This window comes from Vombatus ursinus, unplaced genomic scaffold (assembly GCF_900497805.2).
Source record: "Vombatus ursinus unplaced genomic scaffold, bare-nosed wombat genome assembly UNPS02014813.1, whole genome shotgun sequence".
Taxonomy (NCBI): Eukaryota; Metazoa; Chordata; class Mammalia; order Diprotodontia; family Vombatidae; genus Vombatus; species Vombatus ursinus.
In genome coordinates, this window is record NW_020954591.1 from 14,868,981 (window position 1) to 14,887,778 (window position 18,798).

General features: G+C 38.6%; 2 protein-coding genes across 4 annotated transcripts; both read left to right on the plus strand.

Moving 5' to 3' along the window:
* Nucleotides 1-388: 388 nt before the first annotated feature.
* LOC114054423 lies at nt 389-9,415 on the plus strand. Its single transcript, XM_027877606.1, has 5 exons — nt 389-631; nt 5,658-5,781; nt 5,956-6,054; nt 6,087-6,552; nt 9,334-9,415. Exons 1-5 carry the CDS (start codon nt 389-391, stop codon nt 9,365-9,367), a joined length of 966 nt encoding a protein of 321 aa, XP_027733407.1. The 3' UTR covers nt 9,368-9,415.
* RNF6 (ring finger protein 6) lies at nt 6,468-17,734 on the plus strand. Of its 3 annotated transcripts, none has more exons than XM_027835218.1 (4): nt 6,468-6,547; nt 11,631-11,842; nt 12,746-12,853; nt 14,836-17,734. In XM_027835218.1, exons 2-4 carry the CDS (start codon nt 11,650-11,652, stop codon nt 16,599-16,601), a joined length of 2,067 nt encoding a protein of 688 aa, XP_027691019.1. In that variant the 5' UTR covers nt 6,468-6,547; nt 11,631-11,649; the 3' UTR covers nt 16,602-17,734. The 3 variants fall into 3 exon arrangements, with proteins under 3 accessions (XP_027691019.1, XP_027691018.1, XP_027691017.1); XM_027835217.1 differs by lacking the exon at nt 6,468-6,547 and adding an exon at nt 6,858-6,960; XM_027835216.1 differs by lacking the exon at nt 6,468-6,547 and adding an exon at nt 9,423-9,506.
* The last annotated feature ends 1,064 nt before the right edge of the window (nt 17,735-18,798 follow it).

Below are 18,798 nucleotides of genomic sequence, written 5' to 3' on the forward strand. Positions count from 1 at the left end.
TGCTGCTATTAAAATGTCAGACACAGTCCACGGGAAAAAGTACGGGGATGAAATTCGTAAAATTACTTTATCTAATAATGCTGTTTCCAAAAGAGTTTCTGAAATTAGTAATGACCAATTCCAGAAGCTTATTACCAAGCTTAAGGGCAGCTCAAAATTTGCAATTCAGTTAGACGAAACAACTGATATTTCCAACATGGCACAGGGGTTACTTTATGTAAGATATGTTTATGAAGGAAGCATACATGAGGAATTGTTGTTTTGTTGCCCTTTGGAAGGGCACACAAGAGGACAAGATATATATCTTAAAGTCAATGAATTTTTCACAAATGAAGGTTTACAGTGGAAAAACTTCACTGGAGTCTGTACAGATGGTGCTGGAGCCACGATGGGTGAGAACGTTGGATTTGTAGCAAAAGTTAAAGCTGGTGGCAATGAACATAGCACTTTTACTCACTGCATGATCCATCTGGTGGCACTTGTAGCCAAAAAAATATCACCAGAGTTAGATGTTGTGTTTCAAGATACTATTAAAATCATTAACTTCATTAAAAGCCGTGCCCTTAACAGTCGTTTGTTTTCAAACCTTTGGAAACACATGGATTACAAAAGTTTATTACTACATGCAGAGGTAAGGTGGCTCTCAAGAGGGTGACATTTAAACAGATTATTGACACTGAAAGATGAAGTTGTTATATTTTTGACTGAGCAGAAATCTGATTTTGTTAATTTTTTTCATAATGACTTATGGTTTTCAAAACTGTGTTATTTGTCGGGTATTTCTGAAAAACGCAACAATTTAAACCTGTCACTTCAAGGAAAAAATTGTTAACATATTTATGTTAAAAGATAAAATTGAAAGTTTTACTAAAAAAGTTAACATATGGAAGAATAGGGTGGAAAAATGGTTCTTTAGAAATGTTTACAGCTACAAATGATTTTATAATTGAAAATAACCTTCCCAGAGACTTCATTGTAAGAGTTATAATTGATCATCTGAAGTACCTGGAAACATAGTTTCAGAAATATTTCCCTTCAAATTTTGATTCTAAAAAACTAAGTTGTATTCATAAATCAGACTCAATTGAAATAAAAAAAAGTCATTTTCCATTAAAAGTTCAAGAATTTTCTGAGTGATCAAGTGACACAGGTTTAAAACTTTAGTCACCTAAAAAATCATTAAATGAATTTTGACTTGGGATAAGGGCAGAATTGCCAATAATTTCTGAAATCATCCTAAACATACTTCTGCCATTTTGTACTATGTATTTATGCAAATCAGCACTCTCAGTATTGATGATTATAAAATTAAAATACTGATCAACTCCGAAAAACGTTGAAAGTGCTCTACATCCTGCAGTATCAAATATTCCACTAAGATTTAATTCTTTATGTAAAAATAAATGACCACATCCATCTCATTAGTATGCAAATTTGCTTTTATCTTTAATGATAAAATCATGTGTATACCAAAGAATCATTTTAAAATAAATTTATGATTTATTATCAGTAAATGTTTGATTTGTATACCTATTTTATATATCTATATACCCAGGGTCGCATAAAAATTTCTCAGGTGAAAATGGGTCACGAGTAGGTTAGGAGTGGAAAAAGTTTAAAAAGCCCTGATCTATGGTTGCTCAACCAAACAAGTCATACAGGAAAAATCAAACTAAACAGATAAAAAAGTGCATTGCCCAGACTATGGAATACAGTTGAATGGCCAGGGCTGTATTACATTTGGGAAGCTATCCTGTGCTTTCAACAATCCTCTGCTGTTCTCAACATAAAAACCCATCTTTAGAATAAAAATGTTCCCTCCAGTGATGCTGTGAGGTTAAAAATCCTGCATTACCAGTCACCTATTGACATAAGTGTGTGTATGGAGCATGGGCCAGGTGTACAAGTGTATTCAGGAAAGGGCCAATGGAAATGTTCTCCTAGGATGTGCTAGCACACCTAGCCCAAAGTCTATGCATATCTATACTAAAAAAGCAATGGAGAGACATGCCCTACAACCCATTTGCAATAATGACCTAAAGGCAAGTGGCATGAAGGAGACCATTAAGGAAATGTATAATCTCCAAGAAGGTAGAGTGGACGATTCGTTGAAGGCCAGCCTTGCAGTCAGGAACACAAGTCCTATATCCTTCATACCATGTTGTTTGTTATTATTTAGCCATTGTCATGTCTACCTCTTCATGACCCTGTGGACTATAGTATACCAATGCTGTCCACGGGGTTTTCTTGGCAAAGATACTCGAGTGGTTTGCCATTTCCTTCTCCAGCAGTTTAGAGCAAACAAAAGTTAGGTGACATGCCCAGGGTCACATAGCTAGTAAGTGTCTGAGGCTGGATTTGAACTCAGGTCTTCCTGACATGTGGCCCATTGTTCTTACCGAGCCTCCAGCTACCTCTGACATGTTGTTTAACTATAAGCCCCTGGCAACTCCCAGGCAACTCATCTTTTTTTTTTTTTTTTTTTTTTTGTCAAGGGTTCCTTTGGCAATTTGGTGAAGTTTGTAGACCTCTTCTCAGGATGTGGGTTGTTTTTTTTTTTTTTAACTCCTAACTGAATTTCATTGGGAGGTTGGTGAGAATTAAAATGTAATTTTTTCTCCCATTCAAGTTCATGGACCCAAGTAAAGAATCTTGCTCTAGAGGAAACTTCAAAAAAAGATGGTTGTTTTCCATGGAAGTGACATTGTATGAAGGCAAACAAAGCTCTTTGGAGAGCCCAATCCTGTTATTCCCAAAGATCACAGATTTAGAGTTGGAAGGAATCTTTAGGGTTATCTTGTTCAATCCCCTTATTTTATAATGGAAGCTCTAGAGGCCCAGAGAAGTGACCTAGTCTTAAGGTGGCAGATCCAGAATTCGAACCCAGGTCCTCTCTCAATCCAATCAGGACTCTTTCTACTTTACATATTGTCTTCCTCATGGTTTGGGTATAATAACAAAAACATGTGACTTCAGAGGGTCTTTAGAACTTCAAGTCACTGGAAGCTACTTGTTGCTAAATGTGTTCTATTGATTTTCACTTTTTGTTTGATACACTATTTCTTTGATATGTTGTGGCCAGTCTACTTATAAGGTCAAGTACTTACTGTGCCAAAGGTCAGGACAGTGTCCCCAAAATAAATCCCAATTAAGGCAATTTCCCTAAGCCAGAATCATAGAATTTCAGAGTTGGAAGGGACCTATAAGACACTTCATTTCAATTCAACCAGCATTTATTACAGGGCACCGATGTTCAAAGCATTGTGCTAAAACAAAACAGTTCCCGCTCTCAGGAAACTCACATTTTCCTGGGGTTAAGATGAGGTTTGTTTGAGTCAAACACTACAGGTAAGTAGTACAATTGCCAGCTGGCCAATGTTTGATCTTCCTGGGCAATAGTTTATTACAGAAGGAAGCACAAGGTACTCTTACTGATGTTGTGCTTTTACAAATATAGTTTGGGTTTTGATAATCATAGTGGATGGAAGTTAGCCTGAGGACAGATTTCACTGTAATAGTCAGGAGACCTGGGTTAACCTTGGGCCTCAATTATACTCTAAAAAACTCCAGAGTTTCTTACTAATTCTAGAAAATTAGTTTAGACCAGATATTCTGTAAGGCCTGTTTCAGTTATAAAAGCCTGTGATGCTATAATTTTAGTGAGGCTAAGCAGCTCATGAGCACAGTAACATGACCTGATGGGTAGGGGCTTTGGCGACTTCAACTAAAGAACTTTAACTGGACCCTAACACTCCATACATAAGGCAGAAAAGAAAGGTATGGGGGTAGTCAAGAATTAAGCTTTAGTCTAGAAGAACTAGCATGGGCTAGAAAGAGCAATATAAAGAAATACTCATAGATTAAAACAGTTTTCAATTCCCCAAATATGTCTTGTAGATACAGGGTCCAATCTCCCTTCCCTCCCTACCCCCTACAACATACATACTTTTCTCCCACCCCCCAACCCCCACCAAACCAACACTAACAGCTAACCAACTGTCATTAATGGGCAGGTAAGCCCCAGAGTCTCCAGAAGAACAGAACACTAGATTTGTAAACTGAGGAGCTATATTCAAATCCAGTCTGTGCCACCCCAGGTGACTTTGGGCAAGTCAGCTTCCTTATCCACTGAGTGACTGATAAGGTCCTTATAACTCTAAATCTGTGATCCCCTGCCCTTAGCTCCTACACTGAAAGTAGGTGATACAAGAGCTTGTGTAGAACATGTGACCCAAAGAGTATGGAGAACTCATGGAGAGAACATGAGGCAGACTCCAGGCTCTCTCATAGTAGTACCAAGAGACCCTGATGTTTAGGACTCCACTGACTCACATCTGTCCCTTCTCAAATACTGTCTATTGTTCAAGACCCAACAAAGGCATCCTCCTCTCTGAAATGCTCCGAAATGACCCCATTCCAGTGATCTCACCCTTCCTGTTTGTACTGCTCATATGACACTGTTAAGTACTGCCTCCTGACACTTCTCAAACTTGTTTCATTACATTTCTTCATTCTTTTTCTTCTCTCCCAATTAAACTGTACATGCCTTAAGGGTGAGGGCCATGTTATCCGCTTACTATTATCCTGATCAGAATATATGTTCAAAAAGATTTCCTTGATTTATTTTATTTAATTCTATTTTAAGAGAGATGCAGAATGATATAGCAGGCAAAGACAGGGCTTAAGAAGACCTAGCCTCAAGTCCTGCTTGCAACCCCAGGCAAACCATTTAACCTGGGACTATTAAGAACAACTTGTATACCCATAAGAATCTCTCTAAGATACTCCAAACGTATGGGCATCCAGCCTTCCTTCGAAGACCTCAAGGAAGAGCCCACTTCCTCCTAATGTAGACCGTTCCACTTTTGGTCAGTTAGGAAGTTACCTGCTTTTCTGAAACCTCTACCCCTTGCTTACTGTTGTGCCTTCTGGACCAAGCAGAATAAGTCTCACTTTGCTTCTACATAACAGTACTTTAAGACACCTATCAAAGAAAGGGAAGGGAATAAACAATTATATGGTGCCTACTATGTGCCATACATTACTAAACTTTACTATTACCTCATTTGATCATTACAAGGTTCCTTAAAGCAACCCTGTGAGGTAGATACTGTTATCTCCATTTTACAGTGAGAAAACTGAAGGAAACAGAAGCTGTGACTTGCCCAGCAGCAAGAAGCTAAGTGTCTAGCTAAGTGTCTGAGACCGGTTTTGAACTCAGTTCTTCCTTACTTCAGGTCCAGGGCTTTATCCACTGTGCAGCCTACAATTATGTCCTCCCTGAGTCTTATCTTTTCCTGGCTGTCCCTCAATTCTTTCAACTTTGCTTGTATGGCATGCTCTTTTTATTACAGTCTCATGCTCCCTCACCATCCTGCTTACCTTACCCTCTTAGGCATGTTTTCCAGCTCACCAGTCCTTCCTAAAATGGGACACCTGAGTCTAACTCCATTATGAGCAGAGGGACCTATCTTTTCCCTAGCCTTGTGAGCCTGGGCACATCATTTCTCAATGCTCTATCCAGGCAATTCTCCAAGACTGTAAGTTGCAGAGAAGATACTACCTTACACTGGGAAAGAGAACCAAACTTGTATCTAGGGAGTTCCCTACAACAACGAAATCCCAGGCCCCGCTCCTAAGCCTTATCCCTTAAACAGATTCATTCGGCTTGGGGTCCACTAAAACCCCGAGATCTTTTTTCCCCATACAATTTACCCCATGGTGCCAGCCTGGTCATTGTGTACCTGGTTTGTTATTCTAATACCAGTCCGTCAAGGCAAGGTCCGTTTCAGTTTTGTCTTCGTATCCCTATAATCTACAGTGCCTAGGTGCAAAGGAGGGGCTTGTTTGATGAACTGAACTGAATCACAGCAACAATGTGTTCCTTAGAGTGACTGACACTATTCCATCCCCACCCCTCACCCCCACCCCATACGAAAGGGTTTACATAATTAGGAGAGAAAAGACTGGCCCCAAGTTCCCCCCTAAGCCCACCAACCCACAGCGCCGCAGCTGCGGCGCGTGCGGCAGCCAAGGCAGGAGGAGGAGCGCAGTGTCACGCCCAGAGAAGGCCATGTGATAACCAGCTGGGAGGGAGGGGGTGTGGAGCCTAGGAGTGGTCGAGTGGGCGGAACGCAGGACTCAGGAATCCTGGCTCCCCGCCGGACGGCGATTCCAGCTGCACCCGCGATGCTTTCAGCCCGCGGGAGAGCCGATCCCCGCGTTCGAGCGGCGGCTCGGCCTGGCAGGTGACGGGTGGACGGGCTGCGGGGGAGGGATCGGGGGTGGTAAGAAGTCGCAGCGGCCGTCCCCCACCCTCTCTCCGCCCCGCGTCTCTTTTCCTCTCCGGCCGGAGGTTCTCCGAGCCGCGGTCTGGCCCGTCTCCAGGTCAACGGCTCCCCGACGCAGCAGGCCCGTCGGGCCCGGCCGTTCGGCACCAGGAACCGCTTCGGGGGGGAAGCGGCCGCCGCCCCCGCCACTTCCTCCAGGGCCCGGCGAGGAGAGCCGCCGTTTCCGCCGCGGCCGGATCAGGAGCCCAGAACGAAGGGTGAGGTGAGCCGGGGGCACGGTGGCAACGGCTGCGGTGGGACCGAGCGGCCGCCGCTGCCCTAGGAAGAAGAGGTGGAGGTGGCGGTGGCGGTGGCGGAGGCGGAGTAGGAGGAGGAGGAGGAGGAGGAGGAGGAAGAAGAAGAAAGCAGGCCATCCTCGCCCTCGCCGGCTCCACCTACCTCTCCTCTGATTGGCTGAGGCCCTCGCTAATGAGCGCCTCTCGTCTGGGATTGGTTGGAGGGTGCTGCCTATCACCCTTCCCCGGGGGGGGGGGAGCCCGGGTTGCTGAGGGACGCTCCGCTGCGGGCTCGATTTGGGGAGGGGTTGGGGGCCCTGGGGCCGACCGACCCACCTCTTCTTTTAGGCGGCTGCCCCTGCCCCTGCCCCGGAGGGGACCAGTAGCAGACCAAGGTGGGCTTGGCAAGGAGTGGAAAGAGGATCTGGAGCTTATGGGGCGAAACTTGAACTACGGCCATAGTAACTGAGTGGGGGTTAATGTATAAGGAAGAAGGTTTAGAGGCAAGTCCAACCCCGTGCGATAGAAAGGCCTAGATTTCTCTTGTTAGATGGAAGGAACGCCATACCGAATTTTCGTAACTTGATTTTTGGGGGAGTTTCATTTTCTAGGCCTGTTATCTGTCAAAACCCACGTGGAGAATTTGTAGTCTATTGGGGGCAGCAGTGATAGAATACCAGGAAGTATCCAAGCTTCAAAGAGGCAACCTAATTTGAATAGTTAACCCTTGCTTCTGAAGGGTAGCTCCCAGGGAAAAAAAGTAATTAAAGGATAATAGCAGTTCATGCCTTTTTTTTTTAAATTGGAAAGAAGTTAAACTATGTTTAAATCTTATTAAATGACGACTCATACACGAAAATGTCTTTGGAGTATTCAAATTATTACTATCAGTAATAATTTTAAAATAGCTTGATCCCAGAAATAATTTAGTTTTTTTCAGTTATTTAGAAGAAAGTAATATTCAAGGCTCTGTGTTCCTTGTTTAGTGGTAGGTTATGTCCTGATTTGAAAAATTAAAAAATGGAAAGATAGCTTTTACAGCTGTTAACTTCCATGTTAGCTGCTTGCCCCATTTCATATCTTAGTTCCTTTTTATGCTTTTAAAGTTAAGCGGCATGAGATTTTTTATAAGTATTAGAATATATAATATCATTTGAACATTTCCAGCCTGTTCTTTCAGGCACTGCCTGAAATGTGTGGTGAGTAGTCATTTACTTAAGAAATTCCCATTATATCATGTGGTGAGGAAACTACATTGGACTGGAAATCAAAAGACCTGGGTCTTTTGGTTTTGAAACTATCGCCCTGGGCAAGCTACTTGATCTCTGGCCTCAGTTTTCTCTTCTCTTAAATGAGTAGTGAGAAGTAAGATTTCTTACAGCTGAACCAAATATTCTGTGATGATTAGGCACTTCAAGTCCAAGCTGGAAACCCAGTAGCTGGTATTATATATGTAGTCTAAGAGCTATATTATATGTACCCGTGCCTGACCTTACCAAGGAATAGAGGTTATTTCCTGTACAAAGTACCCAGTTCTTACTCTTAAAATAGCTTCTCAGGGTGCAAGGGTTAAGACTTGCTACACTGATCAGATATCTAGGACTGAGTGCTCTTTGTGGACGGTGGAAGGAACTTGTTGCCAAAGGAATGGAGAAGTGCAGCTAAGAATGCATATTTGTTACTTTATGTGGGACTCAATTACCATGTTGGGAGTGTTTGACTAGTAATAATATGTAACAGTACCTAGCAATATATGATGCTCTTAAAGTTTTTCAAGCCACATTGACAGCTCTTATATGTGGACTTAAGGAAGTTTTTTTTTTAAATTACTATATTTTTATAGGAGATGATGTAGACTAAATTACCAGAATTTAATACAGTGTTCTATTCTTCCCAGCCTTTAATCACTTCCTAGAAGTAAACAAAGTAGATTAATACTTTCAGATCATCCTGGAACCGTTAAATGTAAATGCAATCATCTTCTTTCTCTCCTTGTTTCAATCTACACTTTACACTACTGCTTATACAGTCTTCCTAATGCATTCATCTGCTCCAAAATGTTTAATGGCTCTTTATTGCCTGCTGAATATCCTGGCAGTCAAGGCCTTCCACTATTGGGAACTAACTTACCTTTCTCCTCTTATCTCTTGATATTCTTCTTCATGTATTCTCATGTTTAACCAAACTGCAATGTAATGTCACTCATTCTTGACTTGCTTTTTTTGTCTTTTGCCTTTGTCCACCCTGTTCCTTTGCTTTCATCCTCTTCCTCCAGTTTTTGCCTGTTGAAATTCTTTGCTTCCTTCAAGATCCAACTTTGGTGATATTCAGTTTAGCCTTCTTACTTCTCTGTCTCCCAACTCCCAAATTGGAAGTGACCTATTCTAAAATTTCTTGTAGTATTTTGTCTGTACATCTCCACACTTACCACATTATGCCTTATATTATAGTTATATTTATACACACCTTATTACCCACATTTGATTACAAGCTCCTTGAAGGCCAAGGACTCTGTTTCATTTAATCTTTGTATCCCTAGCACCTTGTTAATAGGACTTAATAAATGTTTGTAGAATTGAATGCAACAGGATTACAGTAGTTTACTTTAATTAAACAGACATTTTCCTTAAAATAGAAATTTTTTAAAATATGTAAAACAAAAAAATTCCCATTGACTTGAATCATAATTGGCTTCAGGGGAGAAACAAATGTGGCTATAAGCCAGAAATTTTTCTTGCTGCCTAATCAAAATATCCTCTCATTGACAGGTTTCAGCAAGGTTCACCACAAGTCAGACATTAGGAAAATGTCCATTGAGTAGGGAAACGTTGGGGTTTAAGATGAAGAGCCATCAGATACTGTAACTTAATGCCTTAGACTGCAGCCATCTGTGTGGAAGTAGCAGTTTCCTATGAGATTTCTTCATATTGTCATTGTACAGGTAGCAGATCATTTTTTTTTTTTATTTGGGGAAATAACCTCTCCAGGCAGAGTGGGTAGGATATAGTTGACAGAATTATAGCAAAGTCTGGTATAGGAAATATTTTACATTTTGGGACTTTGCTTTTTGAAATCTACTTGAATATACTGTTTGATAATCTACAGGTGTCCCTTTGAATAACATGAGAATTACCTGGGTGATTCAAGTAAATGAAAATTCACTTTAACTAGAAATATACTGAAAATTGAGTTACAAGTAGGATGTTTTGACAGTTATCTAGATAACTGTTTCAGTTTGTCACTTTGACATAACTTTGGTATGAGAATTGTACAGTGCAAATCTAAACTGAGGGCTTAACTGTCTTTTAGCTTTTCCTAATTTGGTATACTAATTGGATTTTTTAAGCTCTTAGATTCAATTAAATTACTTAGTAATAGTAACTCAAATTAATATAGTACTCTGAGATTTACAAAGTATTTTCCTGATAATCCTGTGAGGTAGGTAATACAAGTATTATTAGCTCCATTTACAGATGGGGAAACTAAAGCTGAGATTGTAATTTATTGCTAGTAAATATTGGAGCTAAGACTCAAATGTTTAAACTGTCTTGCAACAGTTTTTTGGCATGTAAAGTCAGGAAATGCACATCAAGAGATCTAGTTGTTTGTTCCTTAAAATTTTTTTAAATATACTTCATTCAGCAAGTCTTTTCTGGTAAAGACTCTGCCTTGGGTGAGATACAAAGTTTACATGAGATGAGTCCCCTATAAGTTCAGGGAGCTTATAGTCTAATGGGAGATAATGCATAATATTGCAATTAATGTATGTAATATTGGCACAACACTTGGCACATAATGTTTAATTTGCTTCATGTATCTTTCTATTTAAGTATATTGAAGAGTTGCAAAACAAAGCACTATCTGAGTTCATAGGTGAAAACTATTTCTGACTGGAAGGGTATGAATTGGGGAAGGCTTTGTGGAGGAGATGGTATCTGAAGTGGCTTGAAAGGGTTAATAGACATTCAGCAAGCTTAGAGAATGAGGGAGAAGACACTGCAAGTATAGGGAACAGCCTGAGCAGAGGTATTAGGGAAGTTTGAAGGCCCAGGACATACAGGGTTTAGGAGCAGAAAGTATTTTTGTTTGGTTGGAGTGTAGAGTGAATGAAGGGAAGTAATGTGAGATGAGATTTGGAAAGGTTTTGTGGTATAATATTTAGTAAGTTGTATGCCAGTCAGAGGAGTATAAAGAATGGACTGAACAGGAAGAGATTAAAGATAGAAAACATGTTGGGAAGCTAATATAATAACCCAAGCAGATAGTAATAAAGGCCTGTGTTGGGGTCCTTGAATATATATGTATATAGAAGAAGGGATGGATATGGAAGATACCCTAGACATAAAATTGACGGAACTGGTAATGAGGGAGAAGAATGAAATATATTGTCAAAACAGTGACATATGTATATATACACATACACACACATACATACACATATAAATAGTGAAGTCAAAGGGAGGAACAGATTTAGGAAAAAGTATAATAAGCTTGGACTGAGTAGTAAAGGATAAGAAAGATGAGGTGATAACTAATGGTTTCAAGGGGTAAAAGCTTTTATGTACTTTTAAGAATTGGGAAGATCTGAGCATTTTTTTTTATTTTTGTTTTTTGTTTGTTTTTTTAGCAGATGAGAAGAAGCCAGTGATGAAAGAAAGATTGAAGGCTCATAAAGGGGAAGGGGGGAATGGATACAGGAAAAAGAACCTGGAGAAGTGGGGAGGGAATAGAATCAAAGGGGTTGATAGAGAGATTAGTCTTAGGGAGGAGAAGTAAAGATACCTTGTCTTCTGCTGCCAGAGGGAAAGAGGAAAGGGGGCTGATGCCAAGGTATAAGAATGAAATGGGGGCGGGGAGGGGTGAAGAGTTTCTAGTCGTTTGGCTTTAATATCTTCCCAGGGAAGTGAATAGCTGTGTCATCTGTTGTCAGGGTGGAGGGTGGTAGTGTGGTTGGGTGCAAAAGGAGAGGAAAACAAGGTTTTCTAGTCCAACTTAAATGAAAAATGAAGCAACCTGTAACCTATGATTAACACATTGAATTTTTTTTTGTGTATCGGTTGAACAGGAAGCCAGGATATCACAGCATGGATCAGTCTAGGTCTAGTTCAGGTGGAGGTAGTGAACAGGCCTCTTCTCAAGACCACCGTCACAGTGAAGATGAGCGAAGATGGCAGCAAGAGCGCCTCAGCAGGGAAGAGGCCTATTACCAGTTCATTAATGAACTCAATGATGAAGATTATAGGTTAATGAGAGACCACAATCTCCTAGGCACCCCTGGTAAGAGATGTATAGCAGGAGAGAAATATTTTGGCATTTAAGGAGACAATTTAGAAGCATAGCAAGTGAGGAGTTCTGTTCAGAGAATCAGTGTACTGATTTCTACCTTAAAGTTAACAAGTAAAAAAAACAAACAAACCTGGAATATTCCTTTATGTTGGTGTAGGATAGAAAGCAGGAAATAATTCTGCTACACAAGCAACTTAACTAACTAAATAGGTTGATGATCTATAAGGACATCTGTCCCGTAAGATGTTCTAGAGAGAGGTGGAGACATATATTTATATGTACACACACACGCACACATTTAAGCAAAATTTTCATGAATAAAATTACAGACATTATTCAAAATAAGAGTCTACATATCTTTAGGCATAACTACTTAATCATTTGATTTACTATGTCTCATAAGAAGCCAGTGTACTCTGTAGATCTAATTTGATCATTGAATTATATATGATAAGATTTATTAAATGAAGTTCAAGAAGATTTTGGGAATAAATAATAGTTGACATTTCCAGAAGCATTCCTTCCTTGATTTCTGCATCAAGTTGAGGAAATACAAAGAATTGTAGTCCAAAGTTTATCAGTGTAGGGCAGCTTGCCAGGAGATCAAGGGATAAATTTAATTTAAATAAAAACATTATTCAAAAAAAAGAACTATTTGGATTTTCTGGTGATTATGTAGAATGTGCTACTAGAAGTTAAAGATTCCTAGTTATTTACTCTTTGGGCCCAACATTTATATGTCTTTCACTTTCCTTTAGCATCTCCAAAACAATGAAAATTTAAATTCATTCTGTTATAGTATGTTAAAGATTTGTTCTACATCTCATATGTTCCCCTATAAAACTGAGCAATTAAAGGCTGACCTCAAAGTTTCCATTTTCTAATTGCTTTTAGGAGAAATAACATCAGAAGAGCTACAGCAGCGATTAGATGGAGCCAAGGAGCATCTAGCATCCCAGCCTGACTTGGAGAATAGACAAACTGAGGGAGGAACTTTGGGAGGTACTGTGAGCACTTTTTCTCTGCCTCCACAAGTAATAGACTTTATCTGAGCATATATGACAGTGAAATATATTAATTGTTGGACAGTCTAGTCTTACATATTTAATTTTTGATTTGATACAAAATTAGATTCATTATTAAGTCTAGCTTCACTCTAAGAATGTGCAACTTGCTTACCAAAAAGATACAACTAAACTTAACTTCTAATTGTTTATCAGTAGAGAATGGAATGACTTAATGTCTAGATGCTTGATGAAATTTCCATATATGAACATACACATGGACACATCTCTCTCTTATTACTTCTCCTTATAAGCTTTACTCTTAGACTTCTTGCCTTAGTAATGAAGTAATAAAAATATCCTAGAATTATTATGAACTGCAAAAATTGTGGAAGAGGAATAGATGTTAACTATATATGATAAAGTTATTTTTTTTTAACTGTTCTCCTTGATACCATTTTACATGTTTGGAAAACACAATAAAGGACATCTGGTTAGACATGCTGTGCCTCCAGTCATACCATGTGTTTGAGTTATCAAATAAGGAAGTGATTTTAAATCACCAGTGTTTGTTTTAAATGCCTTTTTATTGATGAACTTTCCAAAGCTCATTGGAAAAAAAAAAAATTTAACCCATTTGCTTCCTCATACTCACATCTGTGTTAAGTTTAATTATATTTTTACATATAATAAAAAGAAACAGCTTTTAAAAGACCATGAAACTAGTGATTTGATTACATTTTAATGGAAGAGAATTCATCATACAACTACATGTTGTGATCTCATAGAGACCTTCTTCGAAGGTTATCTCATCCAGAAACCTTCATTTTAAATATGAAAACCCTTATGTTACTGATGATAAGGTATTTCATCACCTTATCACCCATTCTTTAATTATGAGTAAATACACTAATACTAGGTAGATACAATGAAGATCTGTATTTCTATCCATTTAAAAATTTACCCTCATTATCTAATTAGCAGTTTTACCCTCTAAAATAATCTTCTTTAACAAGACAGGTCATGGTCATATGGTGAAATTATAGTCATCTCACCAATTTTTAATAGTTATTAGTTAATGGAAGAATTTTGTGGGTTGAATGATATTTTGTAACTTGATTTGTTAAAGCTATGGTTTTCTAAAATACCCACTTATAGTGTGACTTTTTACTCTTTTAGAATTTACTAATTTAGTAGTTAAGAGAAAATATTAAGAACTGTACAGTCAGGCAATACACAGCTCTCACAGCATTTATTTGTTCAGTGCATCAGTGTTAGGTGATAAGTTCTTTACAGGCAGTTGTCTTCAAAACTCCTTTCCTGAGCTCCAAACTTTGTGGAAGTTCCTGAATAATAAGGTACAGTTTTTTATTTGGCTCTAGAGGTTGATGGTTCTGATTTCTTAGCTTTGGCCAAAATAATTTTATATACATTGTTTCTCCCTGCAGTGAGGGTAAGATAATCTTAAAAGCCTTTCATTTTAAAATATAATAATGGTTCCTATTTACTAAGTGCTTTGTGGTTATAAAACATTAATTCATAAAGTTTTAATAGATCACATGAGGTAGGAGGGATCTCAGAGATCATCTTCTACTCTCCTCATTGTACAGATGAGGTAACTTGAGATTCAGAGATGAAAGGACTTGCCTAAGGTCACACAAGCTAGTAAGGTTGTGACAGTACTTGAATTCAGGTCTTCCTGCAGCTAATCCAAAGCTCTTTCCACTGCATCATGGTGCCTTTTGTTAGTATTTTATACTTGTCCTGATGTTTGTTCCAATGAGGATTTATCTGCTGTGATCATTTAGACATGATTTTAAGTTTTGTGATGTTATGGTAGTCCTAAAACTTTCAAATGTAGTCAAACTTATTCTGTTAATTTTACTGACTTTGTTGCTTTTCTTAAGCTTCCTATGGAAAAGTGTCTATATAAATCAATTTAAAAATTTATCTAAATCCATTTTTTTCCACGTTTCCTAGATGCAGAGATCCCCAGGGACAGTTCAAATGGAGACTCCCTGTTAGAATGGCTAAACACTTTCCGTCGGACAGGCAATGCAACTAGAAGTGGGCAGAGTGGGAACCAAACTTGGAGAGCTGTGAGTCGAACAAATCCGAATAGTGGAGAATTTCGGTTTAGTCTGGAAATTAATATAAATCATGAAAACAATGGATTTGAAGCTCCTAATGATGAATATGCAAGTGTTTCTCATTCTCATGCCAGCAGAAATCATCCTGGAAATGGACACCAAAGAGCAGTCAGTCCCGTGGCCAGGAGAACAAGGAGCCAGACCTCAGTGACTCTGAATGGTGACAGTCTCAGGGTCCCAAGGACTAGAATGGCAAGAAGTTCAAGGAGGCAGAATTCAGTAGAAATGTCTTTTTCTATGTTGGGAAGGGTGAGGAGCAGAAATAGGGGATCAGTAAGCGTTGCTAGAACAAATTCTGTAAATGATAACCTTCTGAGTAGTCATGCAAACCCCCATGGCACTAGTGAAGATAACATTAGAGAAGGGCGAGGTGCATCTTCACAGCTCCAGGGAAACAGGGGTAGAACTCCTGTTCCCACCAGGAGTGCAAGCCAAAGACAAGAACCAGCAAACTTAGAGTCTGCTGTAAATAGTCGAAGCCGGTCACCAGTTCAAAGACAGAGTGATACTATGGATTCTGAAGAACATAATTCACATAGGGAAAATAGACCTTCACAACAAACCTTTAGAAGGTCAGTTAGGAGGAGACATGTAGCTCATGTTTACTTAGAACCAGCTGGGGAACATAGAGGTACTGCCCACACCCCACTGTCCAATTCAGGACTACTGTCAAGAATTACAGTGGAAGGGGAAGAATCCATCAGGCCCACAGCTGCTGTGAGGCGACATCCAACTATCACACTAGACCTTCAGGTTCGAAGGATTCGTCCTGGAGAAAATAGAGATCGGGATAGTATTGCAAATAGAACTCGCTCTAGAGTAGGGTTGGCAGAAAACACAGTCACCTTTGAGAGCAATAGTGGAGGCTTTCGTCGAACCATTTCTCGCTCAGAACGTGCTGGCATTCGAACTTATGTCAGTACCATCAGGATTCCGCTCCGTAGGATTTCAGAGAATGGACTGGGTGAGCCATCATCAGTGGCTTTACGGTCAATTTTAAGGCAAATCATGACTGGATTTGGGGAACTGAGTTCTCTAATGGAAACTGAATCTGAGTCTGAATTTCAGAGGAGCAGGCAACATTTAAGAGAGATGCATTCAGAGGTGAGTAACTCACATGCAGTTGATGGCAGTCAACAAAATGAAGTCTCTTTTCAAGAGAGGCAGGCCCAAGAAGGCAGCATCGAAATGAGTGGTGAAAATGAGAGGACCCAATCTAATAACCGCAACAGTGAAAATAGAGAGAACCGGCAATCTCAAGATGCAAACAATTTAGTTGAAAGTGGGACACTACCTATTCTTCGTCTTGCCCATTTCTTTTTATTAAATGAGGAGGATGATGAGGAGCACTTTAGAGGCTTAACCAAAGAGCAGATTGACAATCTTTCTACACGGAACTTTGGAGATACTGAGAGTGAACTAAGTAAAACCTGTAGTGTTTGTATCAATGAATATGTAACAGGAAACAAGCTCAGGCAGTTACCTTGCATGCATGAGTTTCATATTCATTGTATTGATCGCTGGCTATCTGAGAACTGTACTTGTCCTATTTGTCGGCAGCCTGTTTTAGGATCCAGTATAGCAGACAATGGATAAAATAATAGAGCTTGCTTTAATAATTATATTTTATCATAGCTTAGTATGTGTTTAAGCATTCATTTTTTAGCCTATTTGTGATGAGCCAACTGGGATAAATAATAATTTAGATAATGGTTTGGGCTATTTTCTTGAAAAAAATAAAACAAAAAAAACTTGTTTGAAGAGGTAGGATATTTGCATAAATTTTAAAATGCAAATGATAAATTACTTTACAAAGTTTAGAACAATTAATATTGCTAGAACCAAATAATCTTTAATATGTTTTTATTTTGTTATGCTAAGCACTTTCATATATGTAGAATACAGTAGGATAAAATCAATTTGCTTATTGTTAACAGTGCAACAGACTTTATTTAGGATTCAAATTTTCACAGACTCAGTACTGTGTCAAGAAATTGGTGTCTAAATAGTCACTCATTAGCTTTTTGTTCTAAGAACAATTTCTTTTCATAAAAGAATCTTTTGCTGGATGTTTGCTAAAAGTATTTAAGTTACTTGAAATGTTCAATTTAATATGCAGTATACTATACAGACATATATATCTATTTTTAAGATTGAAATGTCCAGTCTGAAAACTACCAGTTTGGTTCTATTTAAACGTTTTTGAAATTTTTGCATGTGGTTTTACACAATGCTTAATGTTGATAAGTTCATCTTGGAAAGTGGGTGGATTAAGGGGACATTAAAATATATATACAGTTCAGTATGATGTTTTCTGACAATCTGACTCAGTAGGCAGCAAGCAATCTATTATAGTAAACAAGTATTTCTTTATAGTATGTTTGAACCTGAAATAGATATGAATTCAGAAATGGAACATGAAAATTTTAGGATATCTAGATTACTTTAACTTCGGTTCAACTTGTTTTTTACTTTATTATTTTGAACACGCAAAGACTGCTCTTGGATTATAAAATAACTATACAATATGCACGGTTTCTCAAACTTATATAAAAAAAGTTTTTTGGAAAGGATACCATTTCTGTACTGAATAAAATGTATAGATAATATAGTGAGTTCTCTTTGAGGCATAATAAAATAACTATGATAAAGAAAATGTAGACTTTATATGAACACCAAAAGTCATGTATTAAAAAAAACCCTTTCTATTTCTACAATAAACATTAATGCAAAGGCTGTGTGTAATATTTTTGTAATCATACAATCTCAAGAGTTGGAAGGAGTCTTGGGGGCCCATATAACTCATACTTGGACAAGAATTTTTTCTGTGATATCTCTTGAAAGCAATTGTTCAGTAACCTATGTGACCCCAGACAAATCAACTCTTTTGGGGCTCATTTTCTTCATCTGTAAAATAAAAGGTTGAACTAGATGACCTTTAAGAGTCCCAAAGCTCAGTATATGACAAATGACAATTGTAAGTTATTAACTCAGTAGCTTATTATTAGGCTCAAGTGAGATAAAGTATAAAAGCACTCTCCTTAAGGTATTCACCATCCTGGTAGTATATTTAAGAAAATAGGAGGAATAATGATTTTAGACCTGGAAGAGACCTAAAGATTATTTAATTCAACCTACTCATTTTGTAAATGAGGGAACTGAATTCTAGAAGTAACTTAGCTAGAACTGCACCACCCAGGTTTCTTGACTTTTAGTTTTTACCATGCTGAATGCCTACCATGTGCAAGATAATGTAGTAAGTGTATGAGGTAGATACAAAGGAGCAAAAGATATGGTCCTTTCCTCCAGGAGCCTGCTGTGTATAATTGACCTTTAAGCAGTTTGGATATTAAGTGTGATAGCAAGTTGAGTGGAGTGAGAAATGAATTTTAGCTGAGTTGTTTGGAGAAAGCTTCATGGGGGAGATATAATTTAAATTGGGCCTTGACCCCTAAACTGGGTGGAATTTTGCTCTGTTGAGCCAAATGGGTGAAAAGGGTAGCACGAGTTTAGAATGGCAGGAGCAAATGTGTAGAGCATGGGAAATGCAGGTGTGTTTAGAGGCAAGTAGACCACTTTGATTGGAGTAGGATTTGTATAAGGGAACATAGAAGATAAGATTGAAGAGGAAAGTTGGGGTGATACTCTGGAATCTAGATTTGGCCCTGTCAACAAAGGGGAACTCCAGTAGATTTTTGAACAAGACAGTGACGTGATGAAAGTGTATTTTAGGAAAATTAATATGACTTTGGTGTATAAGGCATATTAGTGGCAATAAAAAAATAGAGTCAGG